We start from the raw sequence: 27,884 nt of genomic DNA, 5'->3' as shown, positions 1-27,884 counted from the left end.
GAAAGACAGCATTTGAATGCACCGAATGGACAAAGAAGAAATCCAGTAGGAGCAGTTCATCATCTGTTTAGCTCTAAAGAAGGCAAATTATACACTGAGACAGAAACAGGTCTCGAAATAAGTTAATTTTCTCCTGATTTGTCCGTCTGAAAAATGCTATTTTTGGGTCAGAATATTTGGGAGATATGTGGCTTTTGATAAATGGGTCCAATATTTACTTTTGTGATGTATGAGGCGAAATAATTGGTCATAATCTGCATTCATGTTCACTTCTCCCACTGGAATAAATACACCCAGGACCTGCTGCTTGTCTCTTAAAGAGGCATGGCAGTGGTGAAACCCATGTGACACAGATACAGTAAATGACTCTGAGTTAGAGCATCTCTGTTCTAACAGGGGTATATGTGTAGACTGTATAAGTGAAGCCAATACATCTCAATCGCACATAGGTGGCTGGCTGCAGTATAGGTCATAAACCCAGCCCCCCTACATGTTAGCAGATGGTACATGGGCCAAAGTAAAAAAACTTAAGTACACATCAAATACATTTTTACATGAGGTTGTCTGTCATTTAAAATAGTTGTTATCACGCTGATGTTTGTTTAAATGTTTATTTTCCTGATAAGTTTGGTTTTTATTAGTTATTTGATGTTATAAAAACAGGATAAAACGTTGTGATTGACAGCTGTGATTGACCAGCGATTGGTCGGGTGGGTGCATGGGCGGGACTTTGATAGAGCAGCTTGACCGCCTGATCGCTACTGCGCAGACTCTGGCTCCAAAATTACAAGATGGCAGCGCCGTATCCAGGATGGGATATTACGAATCCCACTATGGCCACGACAAGACCCGCCCTTCAATAGCATTCACACACTACTATTGGCCAGGCGTCCGTGCTTACATGTACAGGTCCAATCCCGTAACCCTAACCTTAACCACTCGAGGTCAAATGCCTAACCCCAACCAATCGAGCTGCTTCGTAGGGCAGGTCTTGGCGTGGCCATAGTGGGATTCGTAATTTTGCATCCAGGATATTTTGACTTCTGTTTTGTACAGTGTAAGGAAGTGGAGAGTCGACGTTCATCTTGTTTATTATTTTTAAATTTTTACAGTCTATGGGCTCTTAAAAGACCCTTAGGAAGTGCACTCAGTCTTGCAGCCAATTTTGTCCAGTGGCCCCTCGCGGTACTGCAACGAAAATTCCCCCTGTGGCCCAAAAAGCATTTTCCCCCTAGGCCTTAATTGTAAAAGAGACGTCTGTAAAACTGCTGCCAGGACACCTCCAACTGCAAACAAGGTCGATTTTGACTCTTTCCATTCTGAATTTTTAATCCATGGATTTTTTTATGTTTGACTTCCCTTTAGCCAAGAAAAACGGTTTAAAAACCTGTGACGTCACCACAATGTAAGGTCTATGGGCCGAGCGGAAACTTATGTAGCGGAAACCACAAATAACGGAAGTAAACCCGGAAGCTTAGAAACTTTTGTGGCGTATGCGCCATGCGAGAAACTCCATTGAACTGAATAGGCGCCATATTGGGATCCACTATCCAGTTAATATAATACATCCATGGTTCTAAAATGTCTCTGCCCTGACCAATGTCACTTTTCATGCCTAAACCTAACCAATCTAACCAACGAAGGTACACAAGTACTAGCCAATCAGAGGCAGAGTAGGGTGGGTCATGCCTTCGTTATCCTAAGAAACACAAATCTGTGTTGTATCAGAGTGTAGCTTATGAGTGTTAACGTCTCCCTGTCATTCTCCGTGTTGGAGTACGCGCCAGCAACTCCAGCCTGAGATTTACAGGATCACTTTTGTCAAACACATTGTTTAGTCCTCATCCTAACAGCCTTTTTTATTGTAACTTTATATGATTTTTGATATGACTACATGATTTTTTTACCATGTGTGCAAGTATGAATACTGTGTGAGGATGCGTGCGTGTGTGTGGTAAGCTGTGTGTGGTGTATTTGGCCTGCTGCATTAGCCTACTCTTCTGCAAATATAGCCCGGCTTGTTGGCTGGTATTTGAAATATGTTCGGCGGGCTAATCAGAGTTTTATGGTGTTGTTGTGTCGGCAACTTTAGTGCATAAAAAACACAAATCAATGACTCTCTCTCCCTCTCGTTCGCTCACTTAAGGTGGAAGTGGCTGTGTATCTGCGCGTGTGTGTAGCGTTAGGCTATGTGTGTCAAGGGAAACTCTAAATTTCAGAGCACCCTCACTGAAACGTCGGAGCAACCCCATAGCACCAGCAAAAGAAAATCTCTGGCGCCGCCACTCATTAAGGTGGGTGGGGGCTAAGCGAACTGTCAATCTCTCCTTAGAGAAAATAAAAAAAAAAAAATCTGCCTGTCAAAGTCTGTTTAAACCAACTAGACTTGGTAGCATTTAGAGAGCAATAAAAAGCATTAAAACTAATTCCGGATAGTCCTCCTTCCCTCTCATTTAAAACTTAAACAACCAACCAGACTCATTATGCAGCTCTGTGATTACTCCATATATTATCCTTACAGGCAGGTAGTAAAACAAAGTGATTTGTGTCTCTGCAGAAGCATGTGGCCCAGCAGTGTGCGTGCTGGCTGCGCAGCTCTTTCAGGTGACAGTGATCACTGAGTGCTTATTATATGCAGCCTGAGAGGTCAATTCATCAATGCTTAGCTGGGGGTATACGTGAACATTTACGCAACACACTCAATCAATATTGAGGAAGCAGCGGATGAGTCCAACCAGTGGGGCTGAGCCCCCAGTAAAGTCCCAGAGGAAATCATATACCTGCCTGTAAGCAACAAATACAACTAGTCATTCATCATGTTTCGCATATGCACAAAAAATCAACAAATCTCCCCTGATCTGAGTTGAGGGGTGGGTGAGATATGAAATTGGTGGCAAAGTAATGACTCATCACTTTCTACCACACACACACACACAGCAAATCTTCGTTTGTAGGTGGCCCATTGGGGATATAGTGGTGGGGGGAAAAAGGTCTATGTACATTTTCTGAATTATGATTCATAATTCCTTTAAACAAGTAGAGCAAATTCAACACTCACACGCAGTCACAGATAACACACGTAACAACATGTTTTTTTATTGAAGAGTAGGGTGGTACTCACTGCTGATCTTCGCATGCTGCTCCACGACTGAGATACAGGGCGGCTGGTTTTGGTCTCTATGACCTCTGAGGACAGAGATGTCGGTGGGACATAGTGTCTTGCCCTGGACTGCATTGCCATCTGATAGGCCACTTCAAACGCCTGTCCCAGTGTTAGGATGATCTCGTAGGTCTGTGTCTGTGTGAATGAAAAAAAAAAAATTTTAAATAAAAAAAGTGTGGTGAAATCAGCAGACACTGAACATAAAGTAAGGTCTCTCGGTAATAAAAGTCAAACAGTTGCCATTTCAGCTGGTGTTAACTGACACAAAACAACTTCTTCACAGTGATTGTCTTTTTTTTTTTTTTTGATTTCACCTTACTAGATACAGTATATGAGCACTTTTCTCGTGTGCATGACAAACCATTTCATTTCCCTAACAACTTTTAGTAAAAGCCCAACACTTTCACAAACGTTACTAAACCTTTGCTATTAGTTCTTTTGGACAACTTCAACAAAATCTACTGTGTAACGTCTAACGACTTATGACTTTGTTTTGTTTTTGTTATTTGTAGCCATTATTTTATTGTTTGCAAATGCTTGTTTTCATTTGTTGTGCGTCACACAAAAAAATATTGCAAAGCACACAAAAGCGCTGCTTTTTTTAATTCGGTTTTCACATTGAATGGATAATTACCTCCGCCAACAATGTCATGTTTGTCAGCTCCGTTTGTTTGTCGCTTTGCTTGTCTGTCAGCACTGCAAGATTATGGAAAAACTGCTGCCTCCGATTTTCATGAAACTTGGGGGTGTAGCATTGGCCAAGAAAGAACCCATTACATTTTGGAGCTGATCCAAATCACGTGGGAAAGATTCACAAATTATTTCTCACTTTCATTAACATTGCGAGATATAGGCCATTTGTGCTGTATTCATGTAGTGTGGTAATCATCGAAAAATGAGTTCCCGACTGTGAAAAAATGAGTTCCCGACTGGGAAAATTCATTCCATTTACATTGTAAGATAGGGCATATCTTGGGGGAGGTCTGGCTCTCCGAGTGCCCTTCTAGTTACTTTGTATGATTATCAGTTGGCTCTTGTTTGAATATTGTGCACATTTTCAGAGAAAAACAAAAGCAATGAAGTACAAGTAAGTGAGGCTCAAAATTGTCAAAACTTGGATCATTACAATTCAGTTCAAAATGTTTCCCTGCAGTGATCCGACGCTCCGCAGTGGTCCATCTCCCAAAGAGAAAAGATAGTCTTCAACCTTTACAGAAGCTAAGACATAAATTACAACATAATCTGCGCCTGTACATGGAAATGCCATGCATAGTGGGAGTGGAATTTCAATTAAGCCATTCAAGGATTTAATCAAGGAACTAATGTCCACAGGATGCTGCACGCAGTTTTCACTGCGGGGTACCGGACATCCCACAAAGGACACTATGTTTTCTAAATTATTCAATTATTAATTTACAAAAAGCTTTAAGAATTTGCCATTTTAAAGGGTTAGTTCGGATTCACTAAAGTCACACAATAACACAAACAAACTAACCAATCAAAATAGTGGTAGACCAGCAACTAGTGTACCTTACTGTATCTGTGAGGTAACTGTTTTTGTCTAAAGAGTCTGGTGTCTTTGAAGAGAGCTTAGGTATACAGTATAAACGGCTTCAGTTCCCTGTTAAAAAGGGCTGTCTGACGGCAAAATTAAGCTGTGATAATATCTAAATATAGTGTACACTTAGTGTGCTATCTAACCTGCGCTGTTTGGTCAATTTTAACCGAACCCTGGAGGTTTTCGTCAGATAGTCCAGTTCATTTGTGGTTGTGTGAAAGCTCATTCGAAGTCTGGTGTAGACCAAACAGACTCTGGTTCGCTTAAAAACAGGGGTCTGCAATTTTAAAAGTTTGACGTTGTTTGGATTAGAAATGCAAAAGATATTGTTAAATATATATCTGTAAAAGAAGCACACATTGGCTTTTGCCGCTCTAGCCGCTGGCCACTCCCCCTCTCACACTGAGTGAGCACTTTGGCAGCTAAAATGTGACATACACCTCAGACCCACAAAAAAGCTTTTGACTCTTTTCCTGCTTCCAGTGTTAGCTACATGATTGCTGGATATACCAAACTAACTTTTCATCACTTTCCTGGAGCACGGGCGGCTAGCTGAAAGGAACATCGCGACTGTTATGTGGAATAAGGTTGGCAGAAAAAAGCTGCTCTTTTCCGTGTCTTTTTTTTTTTTGCGCTAAAAGGAAACTCAACAAAAAGCCATTTGCCAACACTAAATATCAAACAAACGCCAGACACTATATAGTTATAAGTTGGTGTGAGCTGTAGCCTATATTCACCACTTCAGACCACAGGCAGAATATAAAGTAATCTCGGAGATTATTCCTTCAGAGCGCTGTGCAATGCGAGAAAATCTCAGAGCTGAACCGGACAGACACAGCACTTTTCATCAGACTCACCCTGGGTCGGGTTAATTAAGTCTACTGCTAACTAATAACATTACCGTCGCCAAAATACCCACGCGAATCAAATCCCCTACTTCACCGTTAACTGTCAAGCCACTAAACCTGTATGGAAATTAACACCTCTGCTGAAATGTTAAATTTGTTAACGATCATACGACACAAGACAACACCATCTCTCTCTCTGCACACACACACACACACACACACACACACACACACACACACACACACACACACACACACACACACACAGTCCGGTTCTGGTGGTTGATGAACGCAGATATGTGCTGATTAGCTCTCATAACAGGCCGGGTGGGTAGCGCACTGCCATGAGTCCATGACGCTAATGTCTGATTACTCCACATTGTCATTGTGATATTTTGTGATTATGTTCTGAATCTGCAACATTCTCTGTCAGCTAAATCAGTAAGTTAGTAGTAGGGTATACAGGAGAGTTGCATATGAAGCGGTTTGGGGTCCTTCTGTAAGTCATTTTGGGGTACAATTTGGTTTTGATGAATTCTACAAGCAGTAATACCACAGGCCAAGCAATTGGCCCGTTCCAAACAGGCACATTTTCAACGGGCACTGCACTAGTAGTACATCATAACTGCTCATCGTCTGTGTAACAACACATCATAATCTTTCTCTCATCAGGTCCCTCCCTCGCCTTCACTCGCCGTCATGTCAGCTGCTCATATTGTTTGCCTTCTTCCAAAATATTAAAAACACACGAAGCAAAACCTAGAAAACCCAAGACCGCATCAATTTGGTGCTGCTCCGTTATTTCACGTCGTGACATTTGTACAATTTGTTGTGCTTGACAGAGTGCAGTGTGAAAGCTAACCGAACCAAATTAAAAATGCAACAATGTTGCAACTTCACACCCAAACATCTACCAAACTATAGGCGTGAATGTGCCCGGAAACAATTTTTTTTAGGTGGCTAAAATCCGTTTTGCTGCTGCCCCCGACCACAGCAGTACATTGCCTAACGTCCGGGTCGGTACTCCTGCCTGCTTCTCCAAACTTCACTACTGTAGCTAATACACTGACTATGGAGAAGTACTTCATACAAAAAATCCAAACTATCCCTTTAACAGGATAGCGTTGTACTTACCACTTCCATACAGCTGAAGACATGACAGAAGTGATGGCCGCTCTTTAGATCCTTGGTAATGTAAGCAAAAGTGAAGAGGTCATCTGGGTCTTGGGCGGCGCACGAGATGTTTCTGATCTCATGCTCTGCAACTATAGTCTAATAGAGAAAGGAAGGAAGTGAGTACTTACTGTAAATGAACCACTAATGGAGGCTGAGAGTGTGTGTACACAGAGACACACCAACATACTTTCCCATTACCTTTGTGGCTGCATCGATGAACTTGACCCCTCTATAGGTAATGGACAGTATGACAACTGGACCCTTTCTTGAATCCTTTGATTTCTGCAATGGACCCAATAAAAATATTGCCATTTGTATTTTTCTTCAGTAACCCTGTCATTTCATGTCTGACATTTGTATTGTTGCTGAAAAGGCAACTTTATAATAAAAGGTATTAAGTGTATTTTTTGGTCAGACATGGATGCTTCAAACAAATCTTAAAAACAATAGTGTCACCAATTCAGTATGTGTCCCCTTCTGTTCCTGAGTTATGGTGTTGAATAATGGCCAGAAAAGTTTTTTTTGCAGAACGTTATGATGTCACAGTAAAGTTGACCTTTTTGGATATAAAATCATATCCCTTCATAATTACATCCTAGTAGACATTTGTGTGAAATGTTGTCATAATTAGTGTAGGAAATCTTGAGTCAGTGTTGTAGTCGATTCACCAACTGTCGAGTCCAGTCTCGAGTCCCCAGTGTTCGAGGCCAATTCGAATCAGTTCATCCTTAAGTCCAAATAGACGCCTGCCACATTTGAAGACATTCCCTCCAGGGGGTCCTGAGATATTGCTTTCACAAGAATGGGACAGACAGACAGACAGACAACCCAAAAATACAGTGCCTTCGGCTGTCCCCGGCGCGGAGGCATAAAAACATCTTTTCAGTATTACTTACCCTAATTTTTGCACAGGCATCTTGTGTGGACTCAATCCCTCGTAGATCCCTGATTATCATTGATCCTAGGTACTTGGAGACAGAATTGAAACACATGCAACGTTTCAACTACAGTACAGGATGAAGACACAAGATGCCGTAAATTACGTACATATAATATCCAGTCAACCTATTTTATGGAACGGTAAATCCTAACATCTATATTTTAAAACAGTAAATGTCTGCTTCTACGCTGAAGACAGTAAAATGTGACTTACGGTTGCCTCGTACCCGCAGGAGTCCAGGATGAGCTTCTCAGGCTGGTGATGCCAGGTGGACACCGTGGCGTAGGTAGCAGACTGGTTCGGCGGGCGGAGGTTTAACCGAGAGTCTTTGTGTCGTTCACTCTGTCTGTCCTGCAGAGAAGCAAAATCCTCGGTTGGTGAACACGACAAAAAGGAAATCCTCTTGAGTTTTTACTGTCGGGATATTTTTTTTTTCTTCACATATGCACACCTCAGTCAATAAGTCACAGTATTTTGTGCATATTAGACTTCTGATTATTGGAATATTAGGGTAAAGGAAACTGAAGTATGCTTGGTCAGCAGTACACTAATATAAATCCCTTTTGATCTGCTGGTATGCTCATAAATATTCATGCACACGTTGGGCCTTTAGGTCAATGTGGGGCTGTGTACAGCCCTTTCATAAATCACCTGTCAGAGTTAAATACACTACTGAAAATAATCCACTAGGCTAAAATGAAATAAAAGTATTGATTTGAAATATAATGGCTCCTAGGTGGTGCAGTTGTCTGTGGAAGCTTATCTGTGTTTTCTCTTTGACCTCAGTGAGTCAGAAATGAGGCATGCCAGCTTGACTGTTGATGTATGTGTCGTAGTTTGACATTTAGCAAATGGTAAAATTTTGATCGCCGAGTTATTCTTAGGTCATTTTCTCAAGGCGGAACCCAAGAAATTCAGGGAAGCACATAAGAACTGAATTCATGTCAGTGAATGAAGATGATGTGTTGGATTTTTAGTTACGCTGGAGACAAATGATCTTAAATGGTGAAATAAACACATATGTACAACATTAAAATACATACATATATATATATACCAAAGACCACCGTGCCTCTAGAAAAAAATTGGCCTTCATAATGGACATTTATTGTGCGACAGCAACTATAACGATTACGTGAATAGATATCTTAGAAAAATGGAAGGTAGAGCAGGTGCAATAATTCAGCACTGTCATGTTTTAAGTTTCAGTGAAATTATATTCTTCCAAATTAATGATTATATGCTAACTTTAATCATAAACTAACAAGACATGAATTAGTCATTTAAGTTTTTGTTTTACATATTTGTCAGTTCATTGCATTGATCATTAGTTTCATTTTATATGTGATTTTAACCCATTTTCCATCGTATGGTTTATATACATTTTGGAACTATCATCTTATGAACCTCTAAACGATATGTGATAGATTGCAGTTTTTCATCCAGAAGCAGCAGTGCCCCCACCCCCCCCCACCACCGCAGTCATGTAATGACAGTCCTGTTTGAGAGAGGTTTTGATTCAACTTTATGGTTAATTGTGGTGGATGGAATTTGTGGTTGTGCACCTAATAAACTGGCAACTGGATTATATTATAAAAGATTTACTGAAAGATAAATTGAGAAATTGTGGATAAATGGCGAATACAGTAAATTAAATACCTGACAAATCAAACTATCTTATCATATGTTGAAATTCCAATATTTTCATGAAGCAGTCCTGCTCATTGCTTTTCCAACACTGTCCACGATGGTCCAATCTATTCAGATATATTAAAGAGATAGCTATCACAGTATGAACCGGAGAACTCATTCATTTTATCTCACTGTGCTGTATATATAGTGTCACATCGCTCAACCCTAATTACCCCTTTGCTCTTTTCTCTGCTTACAGTCTAATTGTGTTTCTTTGGGTATGCCCACTAAGATTTAACTCAACCAGTAGGTTTAGTTTTGCAGAACGGCTCTGCGTCTGTGAAGTGCGACTACAGCTCCAGCAACAACATGTGACAAGACACCCTGACACGTCTAACTTTGTACAGCATCCTGCTCTATTATTCAGCCAGTTGCTCACTGAAAGGATGTTTAGTGGTTTCCCAGGATACGATAAAACTGAAAGAAGGTGGAACTCACTACAGAGCGCGGCCTTTCACTATATGAACGCAGAGAAACACTACAGTCTTGGTCAACTCCTCTCCGCCTCCGGTCCGGCTCAGTCAAGGGCAGGAGCATGTCCATGGAGCGACTGGTGTAGGGGTCCATCTGACTGAGGGGGGATGTGGTCTGGGACAGGAGGTCATGGAACTGACACACACACACACACACACACACACACAGAACGGATTAATGATTTGACAGTACTGTCTGCATGGGCTGGTTTTACTGATCTACATCCAAGCGTAATCCTCGACAAAAGAGCCTCTTCCATGGAGATTCTCAATTCTTTTTAGCCCGGTTTAATCTGCCTGGGAAATCAGCCCTGAGTATTTAACTGGTGTGAACATAATGATATTGAAGAATCTCATTCCAAAATTAGCTATATCGGCTGCTGGAAGAAAAAAAGAATCCATTTTCTCACAAAATGATTTTGGCAAAGAAATAAAGCTTGTCATGCAAGGTTATTTAACTTCCATCCTAATCTCTGTTTTGATAGCTGTTCATAAGGAAAGTAACGGGGTCGTAATCATCGATCTCTATTGGAATATTGAGCACTATAACAACAAATCTAAACAAACGTGAACCCGTTTCAAACAAAGAAAGACATTCCGTATCTTTTATAGACATCATTGAACGCTAAATATGAATTATAACAGCCCTTCTAATTGGGCATATTGAGCACACCCAATCTATTAACTAAATTAGCGGTGACAGTGTGTTTCTGCACTCTGATGGTTAAATAGCAGCACTAACAATGCTGCAGTCTGATTCACACTCTTGGTGCTGTACGATGCTTTGGAGTAAAAAAAATAATAATCTTGGACTGTGCGGCATTTTTGTGGATTGTTGAGCAGAGTACACAAGTCAGTGCCACCTAATGAGGAGCTAGGAATGAAGACGTAATAATATGGTGACTGTGAACTGTATCCATTTCTTTTTGTCTTTTTTATATTTTTGGGCCTTTTTATTTTATTAGACAATGAGTAGATAGACAGGAAAAAGCTGACAAGGCCTTAGCCTACATGGGGCGCACACTCCACCAAGTGAGCTAGAGGTCGCCCCAAACTGTATCCGTTTCTACATCACCAGGCAGTCTTACCATAATTGGGGACAGACGACGGGATTTGGTCGGAGCCTCTTCGTAGGGTCTCTCTGCTATAGAGGCAATGATCCTCTTCCTGTGGCCCAGGGCACCAATCTTAATCACCTAGAGAGATGACAGCATCAGGGCACAAGATAAGTCACACTTCTCAGTGCATTGTCACATCAATGACACAAACACAAGAATTTATTTAGACTAAGCCAATAGAGATATATCCAAAATACACTGACACAGAGTTGGTGGCATGCCCCCCTCGCTGGCAGGCATCCACAGGCAAACAGAAATGACTCTCGTCAATAATTCAGCCTCAATCTGTTTTGCCGTAAGCTTAAAGTACAGCACTGTCTCTTTCCTGGGACACTCTATAATTCACGATCCATTTTTGGATATAGTGCTAAAATAACAGAGAAGAATTTGGAGATTTATGGGAACATAACAGGTAATATGCAAATAACCAAGCGGTTTTCAAATGACTGCATTACAAAGATCCACCTCATTTGTCACAATTTAAATACAGTATGTTTTAAAATGTACAGTATTTGAACACTGCAAGTTCACCTGACACGTCTATCCACAGTATCTCTGTTTCTTTTACAAATGCCATATCCGCCTTGTGTGGCTAAGACCCTCAGTGCAGGAACCATAGGTCCATTTTACGTAGTCAAAACTCATTATCTTAATACTGTGTATTTGCATAATTGGCTATTAACATTCATGCTCATCCATTAAAGGTGGATGTCTAATGATTCATGTTACATTCCCAATTATGTTGCTGGTACAAAATATTCCATAACTGGCTTGTATGGCTCTTTGTCTGAAGGCTTCAATTATTTATTCAGTGAGAGCCAAGGATGCATGAGGCAACTGGTCTGTAGTCTGGATTTCTGGTGCTGTTTTCCTTATTCCCATGTAAAACCAGTATGCATACGGTTGGCAAAATAAGAGAACGTTTAAAATGTGCTAAAGAGCCTTGGGATAATCTGGGAATGTAAACCAGCTCGTAGATCAAATTGATGGTGGCTACTAAGATGCTGAAGAGGATGTAGGAAATGTAATGGGCAAAGCGAGTCCCGCCAACGTGCTCACTGGCAGTTCTGCACACTGAAAGTAATGTGCCTTGCTCTAACACTCATCTTTCTATACTGCATCGCAGTCTGCTGGACTCTATCCCTCACACACTGCATAATTATACAGTATGCTTGGCGGATGCATTCCTGCTGCCGCTGCAGCTGTTGCTGGTTTCTGCCATTTTGCCACCACTGTCTTTGTATCATAACACACAAAGAAATGCTAAGTTTTGATTGTTTTTTGATGAAAATGATGATCGCTGTAAACAAGCTCATCCACTTGTGAATGCTTATCAACCGTATCAGATCATCGGTGTGGATTGTCTGGTTGCCTGTCACGAGAAAAACATAAACAATGCTAATGTCTACGTGATTGGTTATGACTATTGTATCAAACGGCCTTCTGATGGCATCTGACAAGGAGCTAAACTGTTAGCATTGCTAACATTACATGTTAGCACTGTGGTGTTAAGTAATATATTGGCAAATTCAGTTGGAACTATTCCACCCAAGTCTGATGAGCTCTGCAGTCAGTCAACATCCATAAGTAGTTTAAGGTTTAGCTACATTGCGAATAAACCTATTATGTGTAACCAAAAGATCAAAAGTAAGGACATGGCCGATTATTAGCTGCAATTTTCAGCATTTTTACGATTATTGGAATCACTATTTGTTTTTATCCCATAAAATAAATTAATTTAAACGTGCTACTTTGGCTCAGATGCAGCCACCTGTCTCTGTCTGTAGCTGGTCAGCAGTCCCCACTCTGTAGTCTCACTCAATGTACCACCCACAGCACTATCTGACCGTAACGAGTGATAACCTATCAACATCACTGAAGGATGGTGGGCCTCTGACTGTCAAAGCTGCTCTGGTGAGCGAGTGGAGCTGTGTTTCGAACATAAGCAGATATTGCTGAAGTTGCAAATACACCCAGTGTTTCCACTGGTAAACGTCTGCCCTCACAGCAAAAAAAAAAGAAAGAAAAAAATAATCACAAAAGTAAAACTGGATTACTGGATGTTCAGTTCAATGAGTATGAGAACTGCAAGGTGTGGAAGGGGGAGTGAGACGGCGTCTGGAAGTGGACAAGAGATGATCTTTCCCTCCCTCTCACTGTTGCTCTCTCTCTATCTCTCTCTCTCTCTCTCTCTCTCTCTCTCTCTCTCTCTCTCTCTCTCTCTCTCTCTCTCTCTCTCTCGATGGATGCACTTAAGAAAATGTATAAAAGTGCAGTAAAAGCTCTCTTCACAGCATTTAATTAAACATCTGCTAAAAAGCATTTTCGTTGGAGTTTGTTTTGTTCTACATTTTTGACAATAAATCACATATAACAGCAGCGCTGTGCAACTGCGATTTGGATTTTTACTGCAAATGTAATGTATCGATTGATATTATTGGCCTCATTGATTATTAATAAAAAAATATTGGCCCTAAAAAAACACATTGGTTGATCCCTAAAAGAAGGATGTCTATAAAGTTCCTGCAACTCGGTGGTTGCCAACCATTTGGGCTTTTGACTCCTGAAACGAGACAAAGGCTACTTGCGACCCCTCATCACAGGCTGTGAAAGGTCAGCCAAAGAGGGATTTTTCCGTGTAAGATGGGTTCATAATAGGGCTGCACAATATATTGTTTTTTTTATCGCTACAGCGATATCAACTTGCACAATATACACATCGCGAAAGACTGCGACATATCGCAAAAGACACTCAGAGATTTTTTTGTGTTGAAAGAAAATATCAGTAGAAAACTACACTTTAAAATGTAACTCATTCTTTTTTTAGTGGTTCATTTTATGTTTAATTCAATTTGCTCAATAAAAGAATGTTGGAATAGCCTAGAAATCTAGACGCACCCTAGTGGCAGCAAATTTATTTTGCAGCCAGGGGAGTCTAGGCACTCTCCGTTGGCTTGCGAGCTGGAAAAACCAAATTTTGGGAAAAGAACAAAGAACGGCACAGAAATCATTCTTAAAAAAAGGAAGATGTGTTTGGAGTTCTGCCGACCAGATACGGCCAAAGTTTAATCTATCAACTAGCTCCGCTACCTTCTTCGTTGCTCTGCCTGGTTGTAGCGCTATCCTTTTACATGCAGAGGGAATTTGAAAGACAACCGTTTATCCCGCCCCTCGGATTGAGCTCCGTCAATGGTGAGTTCCCAGACCCAACATCTTGATGTGGGTCTGGCTTGTCAGGCTAATGCTGGAAATGATTTTCTTTTTTTTCTTTTTTTTATTTAACAAGCAATTTTCTGTATTTTAGCAGAATAATGAAAGCAGCAGAACTCAGTACATTTTAATATCTGTTTATTTATCGCAAGTATCATTATCGTGACATTCCACAATGTTATCGCATGTTTTCCTCATATCGTGCAGCTCTAGTTCATAATCATTTTTAAAAACCAGAAAGAGCCAAACATTCCTGTATTTCACAATAAATTTAAGATTAAAGACAAAAGTCAGAAAAAGTAATTTTGTTGCAGAGAATATGTTGTTTTCTTTTCCTATCCCGTTAATGTTCTTGCAAACCCTCAGATTTATTTGGGGAGCCCATGAGCAAACCACTGCTATAGTCTAAACACACACACACACACACACACACACACACACACACACACACACACACACACACACACACACACACACACACACACACACACACACACACACACACACACACACACACGTACGCACAGTGACAAATCAACACCTGCACAGATGTTCAACCAAATTGTTGCATGTGTTTCTCTACAACCTCCACCTCTTTTAGCCCTAAGAAATTAGTCCTCCTTTGTAATTACAAATTATAATAACATGTTACACGATTTCCATAAAGATTAAACCAAATTATATACTTCCCTATCACCAGTCACCATATTGTTCCTCAATTTACATTTTAACGGTTAGTTATCTACTAATTACTCAGTGATATTGAAAATGTTTCTGCTGTAATTTTATGCAAATGCTTCAATCGTCTCTGTTATTTCAAAGTGCTTCTTAACCTCAACCATGATCCATAAATTAAGGTCGTCTTGTGATTAAGGAGACCTTTCTGTGAGAACTAGTCCAGAATGTCTAAAGACATGAGTCCATCAATATTCATCTTTGTCTTTTTCTGCTTACCCATCATCTGAAAGAGAACCAAATTGTGCTGAATAAATGTAAAAGATGGCTTCTTACATTGACAATCTCCAGCTCCCACAGGTTCTTTACACAGTCCAGTGTGCGGTAGCCACTTGAAAGAAAGTTGGGCAGATATTCATGCAGGCCGAGGCTGTCCAGCCAGGAGACAAGCGATGTGCTGCCATCACAGCCCAGTGCTTTCACCTTGAGTGAAGAGAAAGACACATAAAGGAAGAAGTACTGTTACTTTTTTTATACTGAGAAATTGACTTAAAATAGACTTAAAATGTACAATATTGTTTTCCAATTATGGCTATACTTCCACTTCACTGTTTTTAGCCAACCTTGGGATCCTAAGACATCCTAAGGGATAGAAGTGCCAGTCTGTCAGAGGTCTGGTCCCCAGAGGACCAATCCATACTGTCTTTGGTGATCACCTGACTTTTTCATCCAGCACCACCAGGCAGTGATGGCGTACTCAAGGACTTGGACTCGAGTGCGACTCAAGTCTCTATTGTCTGGACTGGTGACTTGACTTGGGCTCGCGTACTGATGACTTGGACTTATTGATTTATTATTGATTTATGAAATCAGACATGAGCATTCATGAAATAGGATTCGGGAAGTTGGATGCAGTTTCTGAGTACTTCTATGTGTAATAGGCAGAGATGGAGTACTCCAGTCCTGGACTTGGACTCAAGTTGGACTCAAGTCGCTATTCTCTGGACTCGTGACTCGACTCAGACTCGAACATAGGTAATGGTGACTCGACTCGGATTCGACTCAGACTCTTCTTTGGTGACTCGGACTCGAAAGTTGTCGACTTGACTACAACACTGCCAACAGGTGGATGATATTTTTGGTTCTAAGTTAAATATGTGGACAACGATTGGGTGGATTACTGGGAAATGTGCTTGAAATATTTAAAGACCTTAGAGGATAAATTCTAATAACTTTGATCATCCCTTGACTTTTCATCTACAGTCATCATCAGATAATCATTTTATTTTGTCCAATATTATATATATTTTGGTTATATATTTCAGTTTATGACCAAATACCTGCAGGAACTAATGGCAGTGTGTAGAAAATGTTAGCATGCTAACAGGCTAACATTAAGATGTTATTAGCATGTTAGCATTGTCATTGTGAGTATGTTAGCATGCTGATGGTATTCTGCCTGAGGACAGCTTTTAAATGTTTTCATTATACCTTTTTCACCTACAACCCATGTGCAGCCTTTAGCATGCAGCATAATGTAAACCAATCCATATTATCCCATTCTCCAGTACAAAGGTACACATTTAAAATTGTATCAGTTTCAGGATACTACTTAAACTTACAGTTGTCAATAAAATGCAATACATACTAACAAGTACATGTCATTACCTTAAAATACTTAAGACTTGTTAAATTTATAGTAACTGTGGTCAAAAAATCTTTTTCCATGTACTGTTTTTTATTGGAGGGTTATTAATTTAACTCTGATGAACCACTGTATTTATCCACAAGTATAAAACCATTTTCCTCTTTGCTGTATTATCTATTGTTTTGCATATCTGCTATTTTTATAAACGTACTAACATTTTGACCTTTTTTCTGAGACACTGTCAGTCACTGTCCTCCCTCAGCGCCGAGGTTAAGTGATGATGTTAAGTACCTTGGGCAAGCTGCGTGCCGCATGGAGTATTTTCTTTCTGTGTCCTGGGTCAGTGATCCCAATGTCCCTGAGATCCTGGTCCTCCATCACGTTACTTCCCTACATGTGCACAAACGCAAGAGACACGCACAAATAAACACATTCACACACAGGCGCGCGCGCACACACACACACACACACACACACACACACACACACAGCCATACTCATACACACATGCATGCAGACAAATAAACACATACACACAAGCACATACACATGCAGACGATGCACAATATGGACATACAATAATACAATCAATGAAAAGAAATCAGTACTATACTGTATATCAGTGCAGTAATTTTCACACTGGCATACAGTATTTACACATTAAGTACTTTATCAAAGTAAAAATCAAAGTGAGTGCATGTCTAGGATAGTAAATTAACTTTGTACATTGTGAACTTGAACCAGCCACTGACAGATATGTTCAAATTTGATTCATTCAAAACTAAATAATTATTTTGTATCTTAAATCCCCCAGCCATTTTCATATTATTATTATTATTATTATTATTATTATTATTATTATTATTATTATTATTATTATTACCAGCATTTGCAGAATCCTGAGCCTTTTTGGTAAGGTTACTCGGAACGCTTAGCCCAGAGTAGAATTATAGAAAAAAATATAGCTTTTATTTAAGAACTTTATTTTTACAAAAGCTGCCGCAAAATCAGGCATTTTGGGCTGCAACAATCCACAAAAAAGGCTGCAAAATCCTGGAGGGACTGATAAAAGACACTATACTGACATATGACATATAGCTTTATAATAACATATGGCCAATACAAGTATCGCAACTCTTTTACACTGTAACTACCAGGGCAACAGTGTAGCTGTGCAAACACACACTTGCTCATAATAACACACACAGAATATGCACATCTCTGACACAAGCAGTAACAGCAGAGTGGGAGGACAATGAAGTCAAATAAATTGTGCATGCCAAGAGTAATCAATCTGATCTGGTGCGACTCAGAGGGAACAAAGCCTTCATTACTGCAGCAGCATCCACAGGATCCCTGTGTTTCATTGAGGGACACTAAACTATCTAAGAGGAAATGAGAATATTTCACTACAGTTTGTAACAATTCCTGCAGGACATAAAAACAATGAACAATAATAATTTCCCACCTCCTCAAATATTGACTGACAAGCAGATTCTTGTCTATATCATGTAGCTGTTCATATTCGCAGCTCCAGCTGCTTTGTCATCTTATTCCGGTTTATAGGCAGGAATAAAGATGCAAGGAGAACCTTGAAAATGTGGAGCTAAGCGTTTTTCCCTATGGACTGCTGCAGATTGATTCTTCCTGGCCAAGAATGTTAAAATGTTCTGTAGTCTTCACTCAATATGCTCTTACTGGATTGGTTTCAGAGCACAATGCTGCAGTCTATTCACAGGCCTGTATCAGGGTGCAGTTTAGAGATTACTCACTGATCGCTAGAATAAAGGTCAAAATGAAGCTGGGTCTGATGTAAGGGAGGCCCAAAATAGATCCCCCACTTTTATTAACACAGTTTGAAGTTTGATAATGCCTCAGGAGAATCTGCAAACTTATTATTTCATGCTGCATTTGAAACATGTGACGGGAATGTATGGTTCAGTTCTTACATAGCTTATGAGCAATGGTAGTTTGATTTAATCTGATACGACTTGCAGATGTAGCCATGGAAGTGGTCCTTCATCTCACTAAATGCACTCAGTTAATGCAACAGTGGATTAGAATTGCTCTATTGCTCTGCACCACAGGGGAATTGTTTCGAAAAATCTAATTTTGCTACTTTTTCAAGAGTCATTACAATAATATGGCAAAGAATAAGACTAACATGTGTAACAAAAGTATGTTTAATTTTTAATTTTTTTTTTTAAAAAAAAGGGGTAAAAATTAAAAAATTTTGCCTCATTGCCACATTAGTTTGGACATCAGAACAACAAAGGATAAAAAGAAAGAAATAATATGGATTTTCTTAGACTGAAAATGAATCCCACAAACAAATCCTGATGTTCAAGTTCAGTTAGATTGATCACATCTGAAGCAAGTCTGGCGGAATCTAAAAGGGCACAATATTAAACATTCACTATGTCTGCCTGACTACTCTGACCTTTCCCTTGTTTGTAACCTCCGCATCCTTGTAAATACCCATGGGTAATTTGCCTTGTGAAATTAATGATTTATCTCCTTGATGCATTAAGTCCAGCACACACATTAGTTGTAGCATGGAAATGAAAACGCATAATGATCCATCATCCTCATAACATAATGTTCCGGAAATCTTGATCAACATGCAATCTTCCATCCCAATAAGACAAGGTTGAATTGTTTTCTTTCAAACTGTCTACCATAAATATCTGTGTCAGGCAATATAACGATATACACAGTGAGACGATGACAAATTTGTGTCAGCCAGTACAGATTTTACGATACATTCAATACTCTGTTAGCTATTTGGTATATATCTCTGGTTGTATTAGGCTATTGTGGGCAATGTTGCAATTCAATAAGCAGGACTGATTTATGACAATATTGGATTTACAGGATTTTTGCATCAATTTAATTAAGTAACTTTATTTGTCAGGTATTCAATTTACTAGATTTAGTGGCAAGCATTGGAATGTTATCTATATTATTTCTCAATTTGAGTTCCAGAGAGTATAATATGTCATGGTGTTTAATAATATAATATTATTAAATACAATAATATCACATATACAGTGATAAAAGATTGTATCCATATTAAGGGCCAACTCATCTAGGTGGTCTGGTGGTTAGGATGTGTACCATTTACAGTATTATGGACACATCATCAGTTCAATTCCTTTGCTGCATGCCATTTCCCGTAAATCCATCTCCCCTCAATTCCTGTTATTTCTCTTATGTCTGCTTATGAAAAAAGTTAATAAAATACCCCAAAAAAACATAGTGGAATAACACACTGTGATCACAATATGTACCTAGCAGGACATTTTACAGTTAAAAAGTAAACTTGTCACTGTTCTACCATATTATATTGATGTTAGTATCATACGACTTGTTGTGCATAAGTTTCCATGCGGTATCATAACCACCCCATAATTAGAATGCCAATATATCTGCAATAAGCTAACATCTGATATATCAGCCTGGATGCCTTATCGGTCTGGCTGTAATCTGTAATATCACACACGCCTACTGTATTCCTTTTTGCTCTGACTATATGTTATGACTGCACGTACTCCTTTAGGCTTGTTGTCACCTCATGAACAAATCTGAGACTAAAGCTTGTATCTCTACAGCACCTCACAGTAGGAGTGATCACATGTTCATAGGGACTCCCATTATGTTGTGATCTCATGCCTTACCAGTAAGAAAAACAGATGAGAGAGCAAAAGTCCTGAACTGGAACGCTATGTGAATACAACCACTTTACCCTCTCACTGAGCTTACTAGTCTCACTTAAATTAGCTCAGCTGTGACAAACTGATGTAACATATAGCCCTTTGTGCCTAGTTATTTACAGTGTACAGCCACGTTTTTCAGAGTTAACATGACTGGGGGATTGAAAACGCAATGGTGTTTTCTACAATCATCACCCAACGCAATATCAAGTTTCCTGACAATGTTCTCTACAGGTAACATGATAATGCTTTTAGTCAGCATGTGGATGTCCTCCGAGCTGCGGTTGAATGAATTTATCAATATGTAATGTGATGGAGGCATTTAAAAGATGCAAAACATACATCCAAAAATAGTCAATGCTGTCCAGAAACTGCGTGCATCATGTTATCACAGTGGTCGAATCATGTGGCTTTTGATAATTTACTTAAATATATGAATATCAAACTTGTAACCAAAATAAATGTCTGCATGCAGAAATGTGTAATTAACCTCTAAAAACCCAGAGTACACATTATATAAATACAACATTATCATGCTGCTGCAGTCTAATCATATATTGTGTAATTGTTGCAAGACCGTCTTATAAGCACCACAAGCAAAGCACAATGTGAAGAGGATTTAGTGAGATTTGGCAACCATGCAACTACTGTACAGTGTGTTTAGATTGATGATTGTTTTTCCAGGTTATCCGACTGTATCCACACAGAGGCCAAGTCCAGTGACTTTAAATCAAAAGATTCAATATAGTAGGGGGAGGAGGTGTCTTTAGAATTGTACAGTAAATGAGATAGCATGATTGGGAATGCTTGGCAAAGTTAATGGGTTTTGGTTGTCATTTGTCTTTCCATTGGTGACAGCCCATATTCTTTAAAGGGCTTCAGTGTGGGGCCATAAATCTCAGCAGGGTCATGCATTGCACAGGAGATGAAGGGGAGAGTGGAAAGGGGTAAGGAAGAGAAACGGTGCAGGGGGGGGGGGTGAGTGGAGCTACTGACGGACAAGCAGAGGGTGAGAGAGCAGAGTGGTGACACAAAAAGACAAATGCAGCTAAGTTGACACGGAGTGATGCAAAGTGGAAGCGACCCGTGAGATGACGTGCTGCAGGTGACTCACCATGAATCGTAGGTCGTCGAAGCCATTGAGCAGGAACTTGCTCTCGTACTGCGGCAGCCCCACGTGCTCCAGCCACTCTCCGACCGGCTGGTCCAGGGCTTTACCACAGGCCCCATCTGCCGAGAGAGGGAAGCGCTTGAGCAGGGAGAAGCCGTTCAGCCGGTAGCAGCGGCACTCAGAGGACGACACATGGCATTGCCACATCATCCTCGGCCAGCAGAGGCAGAGCCGAGTGCAGCAGCACCAGGCGGGGTGGGGGGGAGACAGGGTCCAGGCCGGGGGTGGGGGGCTCCCAAGGTACGGGTGGGGGCCCAGCTAACTCAAACACAGGAGGAGGGTAGGAAGTGCTGCAGGCCCAACTCAAGCCCTGCAGGGGACTGACTAAGCTAATATACACCCACTGGTGTTAGTGTGACTGACTGAAATTGTCAGGCGAGGGTGGAGGTAGTGAAGGGAAGGAAGCCCATCTGAAGCTTGGTATTGTTAGTTATGTTGGACTGAGCCACTACGGCATCTTCCAACAAACAGGGTTCACTAAACATTCCTTTAGTGAGCAGATGAGCGAGTGTAAGAACAAGTGCCTTAGCTAGTCCAAAAACATAACAATTCTGAATGCTACAAGTCAAGAGACTAAATCATTTTCAAGCTGAGGGAAAATGGAATATCTATCACGAAATCAAACATTTTCATACATCACACATTATATACTCTGCTAAAACTATCCCCATCATATTTTTTTTTCTTCTAAAATCAGAAATTACTCCATCAGGGTGTAACACAGAAATATTCAGTTCCCCCAAAATAAATTTGTCACTGTTTTCCCCACATACTTGTAAAGCTCTGGCTGAGTCCCATGGCTTCATTGGTCAATCTCTTTGAGAGCTAGGACACGGCTCATACAATGAAGGTAGCAGCATTCTAAAGTGCTGTTGAGGTACTAATGTTATTTTTGATCAAGGAAAACACATTTGCTTAAATCATCTTTCGTTTTCACTCCAGAGCCAAAAGGAGTACGGTCAGGTAGACATATTGTAAATCCTACATCAAAAAAAAAAAAAAAAAAAAAAGAAACGCTGGCTTGGGATTTCCACAGTGTGCTGATTCCAAACTCCTCAATTCATAATCAAATCCAAATATAGATTCCTTGATAAAGCTCCTGGTAAGCTGCCTGCCAGTGGAAAAAAGGCTTGGTGTCCTTGGTGGTGCCAGTGCTGCCCAGCATGCACACTCTTCAGCAGGCTGCTGGCTGTGCGGCTCTGCCAGAGAACGTGCTTCTCATCTCTCACAGCTGTAAATCCAGGTCCAGATGCAACAGACGGCAGGTGAGCCTTTTGACTCTGAAGCGAGGATCACTGCAGGACCACAGCACAGGTTAAGCTAGCTCCTTCCTGAGGCAGGCGCCCCCTTCCCCCCCCCCCAACTCCCACCCCAGCCCACCTGGTTCTTCTCCTCGCTGGGTACAGCTAGCAGCCTCTGTGCTCAGGGCAGAGGTTTGCTGCATCCCCTGCCTGTCTGAGACATGCAGGCAGCGCAGATGCAGTCACAGCAGCTGCTCCTGGCTCACACACGCTATCCCCTCACTGCTCACAGGGCATAACGTCCTGACGCCGGTTACTTCTACACAGGAGAACCAAAGATCTGCCTCAACCTCAGCCACTGCTGCCACGTCCTTCCCACATCCACGACAGGCAACAGACTCAGATCATCCCCCCCCCCCTTCTCATCCGAGCAAATCCCTCAAGCTCTTCTTTTTTAACTCCCCTCCCTCCTCGCTTTCGTCTCTTTGTGCTTTCTTTCTCTTGCTCTCAATCTCATAGCCCCATTCCCATACTATGTGTGATCGCACTGCAGGGCTGCCGTATGCTGCCTGATAAAGTGGGGTGCTGCTCCACGTAACCACCTCTCTCTCCCTCACTCTCCCACTATATCAATTCCCCTCCCTCTGCCTCTCTCTCTCTCTCTCTCTCTCCCTCCCTCCCTGGCTTGCACTCTGCCTCGCTCTGTCTCGCGTCCTGCCTCTCATCCTCAAACACAGATGCAAACACACACACACACATACACATGTCTCTCTACCCCTTTCCCTTTCTATCTTGCTCCCCTTTTTTACTCATGCAAATGCACATTTACTCGCTCTTCTCTGTTTGTCCGTCCACCCCCGTCCCCGTCTCCCCCTGCACTGATTAGAATTTCAGAGACACTCTGATCTTGCAGAAAGGACACCACCATCAGAGGCAAGGAACAAGCACCGAGAGCCTAAAAATTACAGTACGTCTTGGCCAAGAGTGACTAGAATGCAAAGGGATGACGTAGACCTGATCCTCTTCTGCAGGAGTAATGCCAATTTCTTTTACGGCTAACATGGGATACTGAAGCAAGAGCCTCATCAAGCCGCTGCTTATTAGCAGACGGCTTTAATTCATTTACATCTTACTTTGATGATAAGACAAGGGGGAGCAGCATTGATTCAAGTCAGCAGAAGTCTCTAATGCACTCGTGAGAAGAGAAGAAAAGAGAAGACAAGAGACCCACTTCAAGTCCTGTCCCTTCTCCATCTCGCCCATCTCGTCATACAACATGACAGAAAACTCCATTATGTACTTATCATGTCATATCAAGAAGTTTTGGAGCACAACAGAGTCTATTTACAGAAAAAAAGCCTGGATAAACACGTGAGATAATATATAATTAAGATAGATTTGCCATTTAACTTTGCCACAGTCTACACAGGCAGTGGTAGACTTTAGCACCCACCTATGCTGGGCTGCTCACTGCGTCCATCACTGGTAGTATCTGGGTACAGCTGCAGGCAGAGAGTAATTATGCAGGCTTTCAAGCTGCTTGCAATCACCTCACACATTCCCAGATGGGTAGTCAGCCAGACAGTAAGGCAGTCAGGGTGAGGAGAAGCGGTGCCAACAGAGGGAAGCAAAGTGAATGGCCAGGGCTATTGATTGAACCTCCTCCGTAAGTGGCCGTCTGTACCCCTGTTACTCTGATCAGGTAAAAGGCCAAGTCAGGTCTCTGTAACCCGTCAGTCCTCCACAAGGACCAATGTTCATCTTTCGTTATCAGGTAGAGAAGCTGCTGTCAGATTTGCCCTGACTGAGGAGAAAGATGATGGAAGGAGGGAGTGAGAGATAAAGGGAGAGGGAGAGAATGAGCAGGAGACAGATAAGAGACAGAGAAAGACTAATAAAGGAGTAGGCGAGGAAACATATGGGCGAGATAAGATGGTAATAGGGCGTAAGAAGGATTGAAGTGGACTAATTATGATTCACTACGAGATCCCATAACTCCTCCTCCTTCTTTACTCTTTCCTCCTGAGCTTCATACCAAAGTCAGCTCTTACACCACAATATCCAGACAGTTAAAAAAAAGGACGGTTAAAAATACCCGCCACCCCATCCAATTACTTCCATTCATTTGGGACAGCAACACCTCCCACGGTAGTAGGGCCTAATTACTGACTGACAGAGTATCCAATGCTCCTCCTTGAGGGGGGGAACTGGGTCATTGTCTTATCCCCTGTTAAACAGGCCACGCTGTCAAATCTGTCCAAGTGGGTTTCTGTACTGTTTGAGCCCTGCTCGGTCTAGACTTGGCCCAGAGGAGCGCCCAAAAAGACCTATTTACAGAGGAAGAGGTAGAGGTTGGGCCTAGATAAAGCCGTGTCTCCTCTTAATCAGAGCAGGAGAAAAGCACTAGTTCCTTGTCAACGCAACCAAGCACTGGAGAAAATGAGCCGCAAAGCTGAATTAATTCAGGGAAACTGAAGGCGGACTCTTTTCCTTTGAACGTCAGAGTTTCCTGTACACAAATTGAGCCTGTGTGCTGTTAGCTGAGCTCTCTCACCACTCCCTCTCTCTTTTTAAGCTCACTTACTCAGTGCTCTCTTAGCACACAATCGAGGCACTCGTGATGGGCACACAACACAAACAACTTTATCCTTGAGCATGCAGAATGCTGCAAAATTGCAGGTTTTTTTTGTAGCCACAAAAATCGGATTTTCAGAAATCTAAGGGTGAATTGGCCGTCCTTGGCTCCTGATATGAGAGAGACAGTACACAAGGAAAAGGATGAAATGAAAATGCATGACAACAGAGACAGAGGATAAGGTTTTCCCAGTCCTGTCACAATAAAAAGATAAAAGTGGAATGAAGAGTCATAATTTAGGTTTAATCTTTGGGTAATCTCCCTTATCTTCTTCCCTCTTCCAATCCTCTCCTCTTCTCTCCTCTCCGCTTCTCTCTCTTTCTCTTTCTCTTCCTCCCTCCCTCTTCTGTTGATGACTCTGAAGAGTACCTGTTTGTTCCCTTTCATTACATTGTGGAAAAAGAAATATGACCTCTTTACTAAGCGACACGTACAAAAATAGCAACAAAAGCATCTTTGCAACCTTTCAGAACTACTTGTGCACAATCTCCGATTAAAATCAGAGCAGCAACTGCATGACTCAGCTGAATCTGGGACACTTTCTACATGCTGTTCTTCTATAAATAGCACACACCTATATGTGTGTAGAAGAAAAAAACAACAACATATTTCCTCTTATGTAATGTAGAATAACCTCAGGTCTTAATTGTTAGGATAGCAATTAATCTAAGAATGCTTGGGTGGAAGTCAAACTACAATTACGTAAAATCATGGGAAACAGCTTCACTTTAGTCTGCTAATATACATCTCCTTTTGGCTTAAAATAACATTAACGAACATTAATATTGTGCAATGGTTAAAAGCAGCCGGGAAGGAACTGATAAACACATTAGAGAATATTAAGATAAAGTGATGAAATTGGTTATTGTAATGCTAATTGCAATTGTTCTTTTAAAGTTTTATTTATTTGATGTTTTATTTTATGATGTTTAATTGTTCATTCATTTGCTATTCTAACTTTTGTTTAACATTCTCTGCCCATTTCTTTTTTTATCATGTACTGTATACGGCACTGTGAGCTGCATTTCATTTCTGAGAGTTTACTTTTATTATGATTATTATGATTTTTATTATTATTATTAATACAAACATGTTCATTTAGCCTACTATTTAAAATTATAAGTGATTTTTTCTTATACGACAGGCTTCAAGTTTTTTGTCATACCTTGACAGTCTCGACTGCAGTCATCTTCAGAGTGTCACGTGATGTTGCTGTGACGTCTACTGTGGGTGTGATATATTTAGTTTCTGAAGATGACTGCAGAGTCAGCAGTTGAAACTGTCAAGGTATGACAAAAGACTTTACAGTTAGCCTGTCGCATAAGAAAAAAATCACGTATATATTATTATTATTATTATTATTATATAAATGAATTGGAGAATATTCATTTAATTTCACAATATAGCTTTTAGTTGCCCCAAGGCTTAAAGAAAATCAACCCCCTTTTTTATGTATCCTTTATTTAGCCAGCAAGGTCCCATAGAGATTTCTTTTTCCAGGAAATCCTGATCGTCCTCAATAGTTCTGAAAGTGAAATTTAACATATGAAATCACGAAGAGTTTTGATTAAAGCTTTAGTGCGTAACTTTTGGATATTAATAAACGTCCGTTACATCCGTTACATCAAGCCGTTGACAAAAGAGTTGATACAAAGCTAATTAAGTCTATCAGCTCCACACAACTCTCTCTGTAGTTCTGAGTATGGCTACGTTCAGAAGATTGTGGCGTCCGGTGAAGATAATAAAGAGACAGGCGCTAAAACAAAGGATCTGAGACAGAGAATGAATACAGGTATATTTAGACAGGCAGTATGAGAACAACGTGTTTTTTGATGTTTAAACCATGTAACCATGTTATAGTAGAAACCCAAAAACAAGTATGAACCTGAAAATGAGCATGATATGGGACCTTTAATGGTGGTGCAGCAGTTAAAGTCTTCTTTCCAATTCCAATTCCAATGTCAATTCTTTTCTACTTGTCTGCGTCCTTACTTTATATCCTTTTATCACAACCACATATTTTACTGTTTCTGTCTTTCAGCTTGGGTGGTGTTCCCCTTGCTGTGGTCAGCAGATTTTCAATCCAAGAAACATACTGCGCATAGCTAATGAACATTTATCTTAAAAAATATAAGAGGCAGTCATGTGTATACCTAGATGAGCTGTTACACAATTATGTATGACGAAACCACCATATGGCAGAGTCTCTAATAGAGGTAGGTTTACAGTCAGGAGTGTTACCTAAACAAACTGAGCGGATGCCAGCTGGCTTCTCCCTCTGCACTGCTTTAAGGACACATGATGAAGCGTACTATCAATTCAAGCCTTATTGAGATCTACAGTATAACTCCAGAAAACAAATATATGGCAGTGAGGGGAATTTAGAATTAGATTTCCCAGAAAGTGGAAACCTCGTGTATAAGAAATAACAATAAGGTGCCAAAGAAATGTCAGCTTGAATCTCTGTGACTTATAAGGACAACAACATTCCCATCCGTCCTCTCTGAAGGTGTGTCTGAACACTGAATAGCATCTTTTAGAAAAGCTGCTCACAAATGAAAGCAGTTACACGGTGTAAAAAGTTTGCTTGCTGCTAACATAACATTACGGGGCTATCATGAAT

At 40.7% G+C, this 27,884-nt stretch overlaps 1 protein-coding gene across 11 annotated transcripts in view; it reads right to left on the bottom strand.

Annotated features, from left to right (window-relative positions):
- anks1ab (ankyrin repeat and sterile alpha motif domain containing 1Ab) overlaps positions 1–27,884 on the bottom strand; it is a 46,391-nt gene that overhangs the window by 4,893 nt on the left and 13,614 nt on the right. For 10 of the 11 annotated variants that reach the window (XR_005639013.1, XM_039798297.1, XM_039798299.1 and 7 more), the window contains 10 exons: positions 21,329–21,444; positions 16,793–16,891; positions 15,190–15,336; positions 10,939–11,046; positions 9,816–9,986; positions 7,899–8,036; positions 7,642–7,713; positions 6,944–7,027; positions 6,704–6,841; positions 3,122–3,298 (listed from right to left, as the gene is read on the bottom strand). Coding sequence is in view for 10 of the 11 variants with exons in the window: in XM_039798297.1 (XP_039654231.1) it covers positions 3,122–3,298; positions 6,704–6,841; positions 6,944–7,027; positions 7,642–7,713; positions 7,899–8,036; positions 9,816–9,986; positions 10,939–11,046; positions 15,190–15,336; positions 16,793–16,891; positions 21,329–21,444 (1,250 nt within the window). In the remaining variant the exon portion in view is untranslated. Of the gene's footprint in view, positions 1–3,121; positions 3,299–6,703; positions 6,842–6,943; positions 7,028–7,641; positions 7,714–7,898; positions 8,037–9,815; positions 9,987–10,938; positions 11,047–15,189; positions 15,337–16,792; positions 16,892–21,328; positions 21,445–22,158; positions 22,739–27,884 lie in introns of those variants that run through there. The other variant, XM_039798305.1, reaches the window with a different exon arrangement.

The sequence above is a fragment of the Perca fluviatilis genome, chromosome 4, assembly GCF_010015445.1.
Source record: "Perca fluviatilis chromosome 4, GENO_Pfluv_1.0, whole genome shotgun sequence".
In the NCBI taxonomy this organism is placed as follows: domain Eukaryota; kingdom Metazoa; phylum Chordata; class Actinopteri; order Perciformes; family Percidae; genus Perca; species Perca fluviatilis.
Note: the sequence above shows the minus strand (reverse complement) of the source record. Positions and strands in the feature narration are given on the sequence as shown.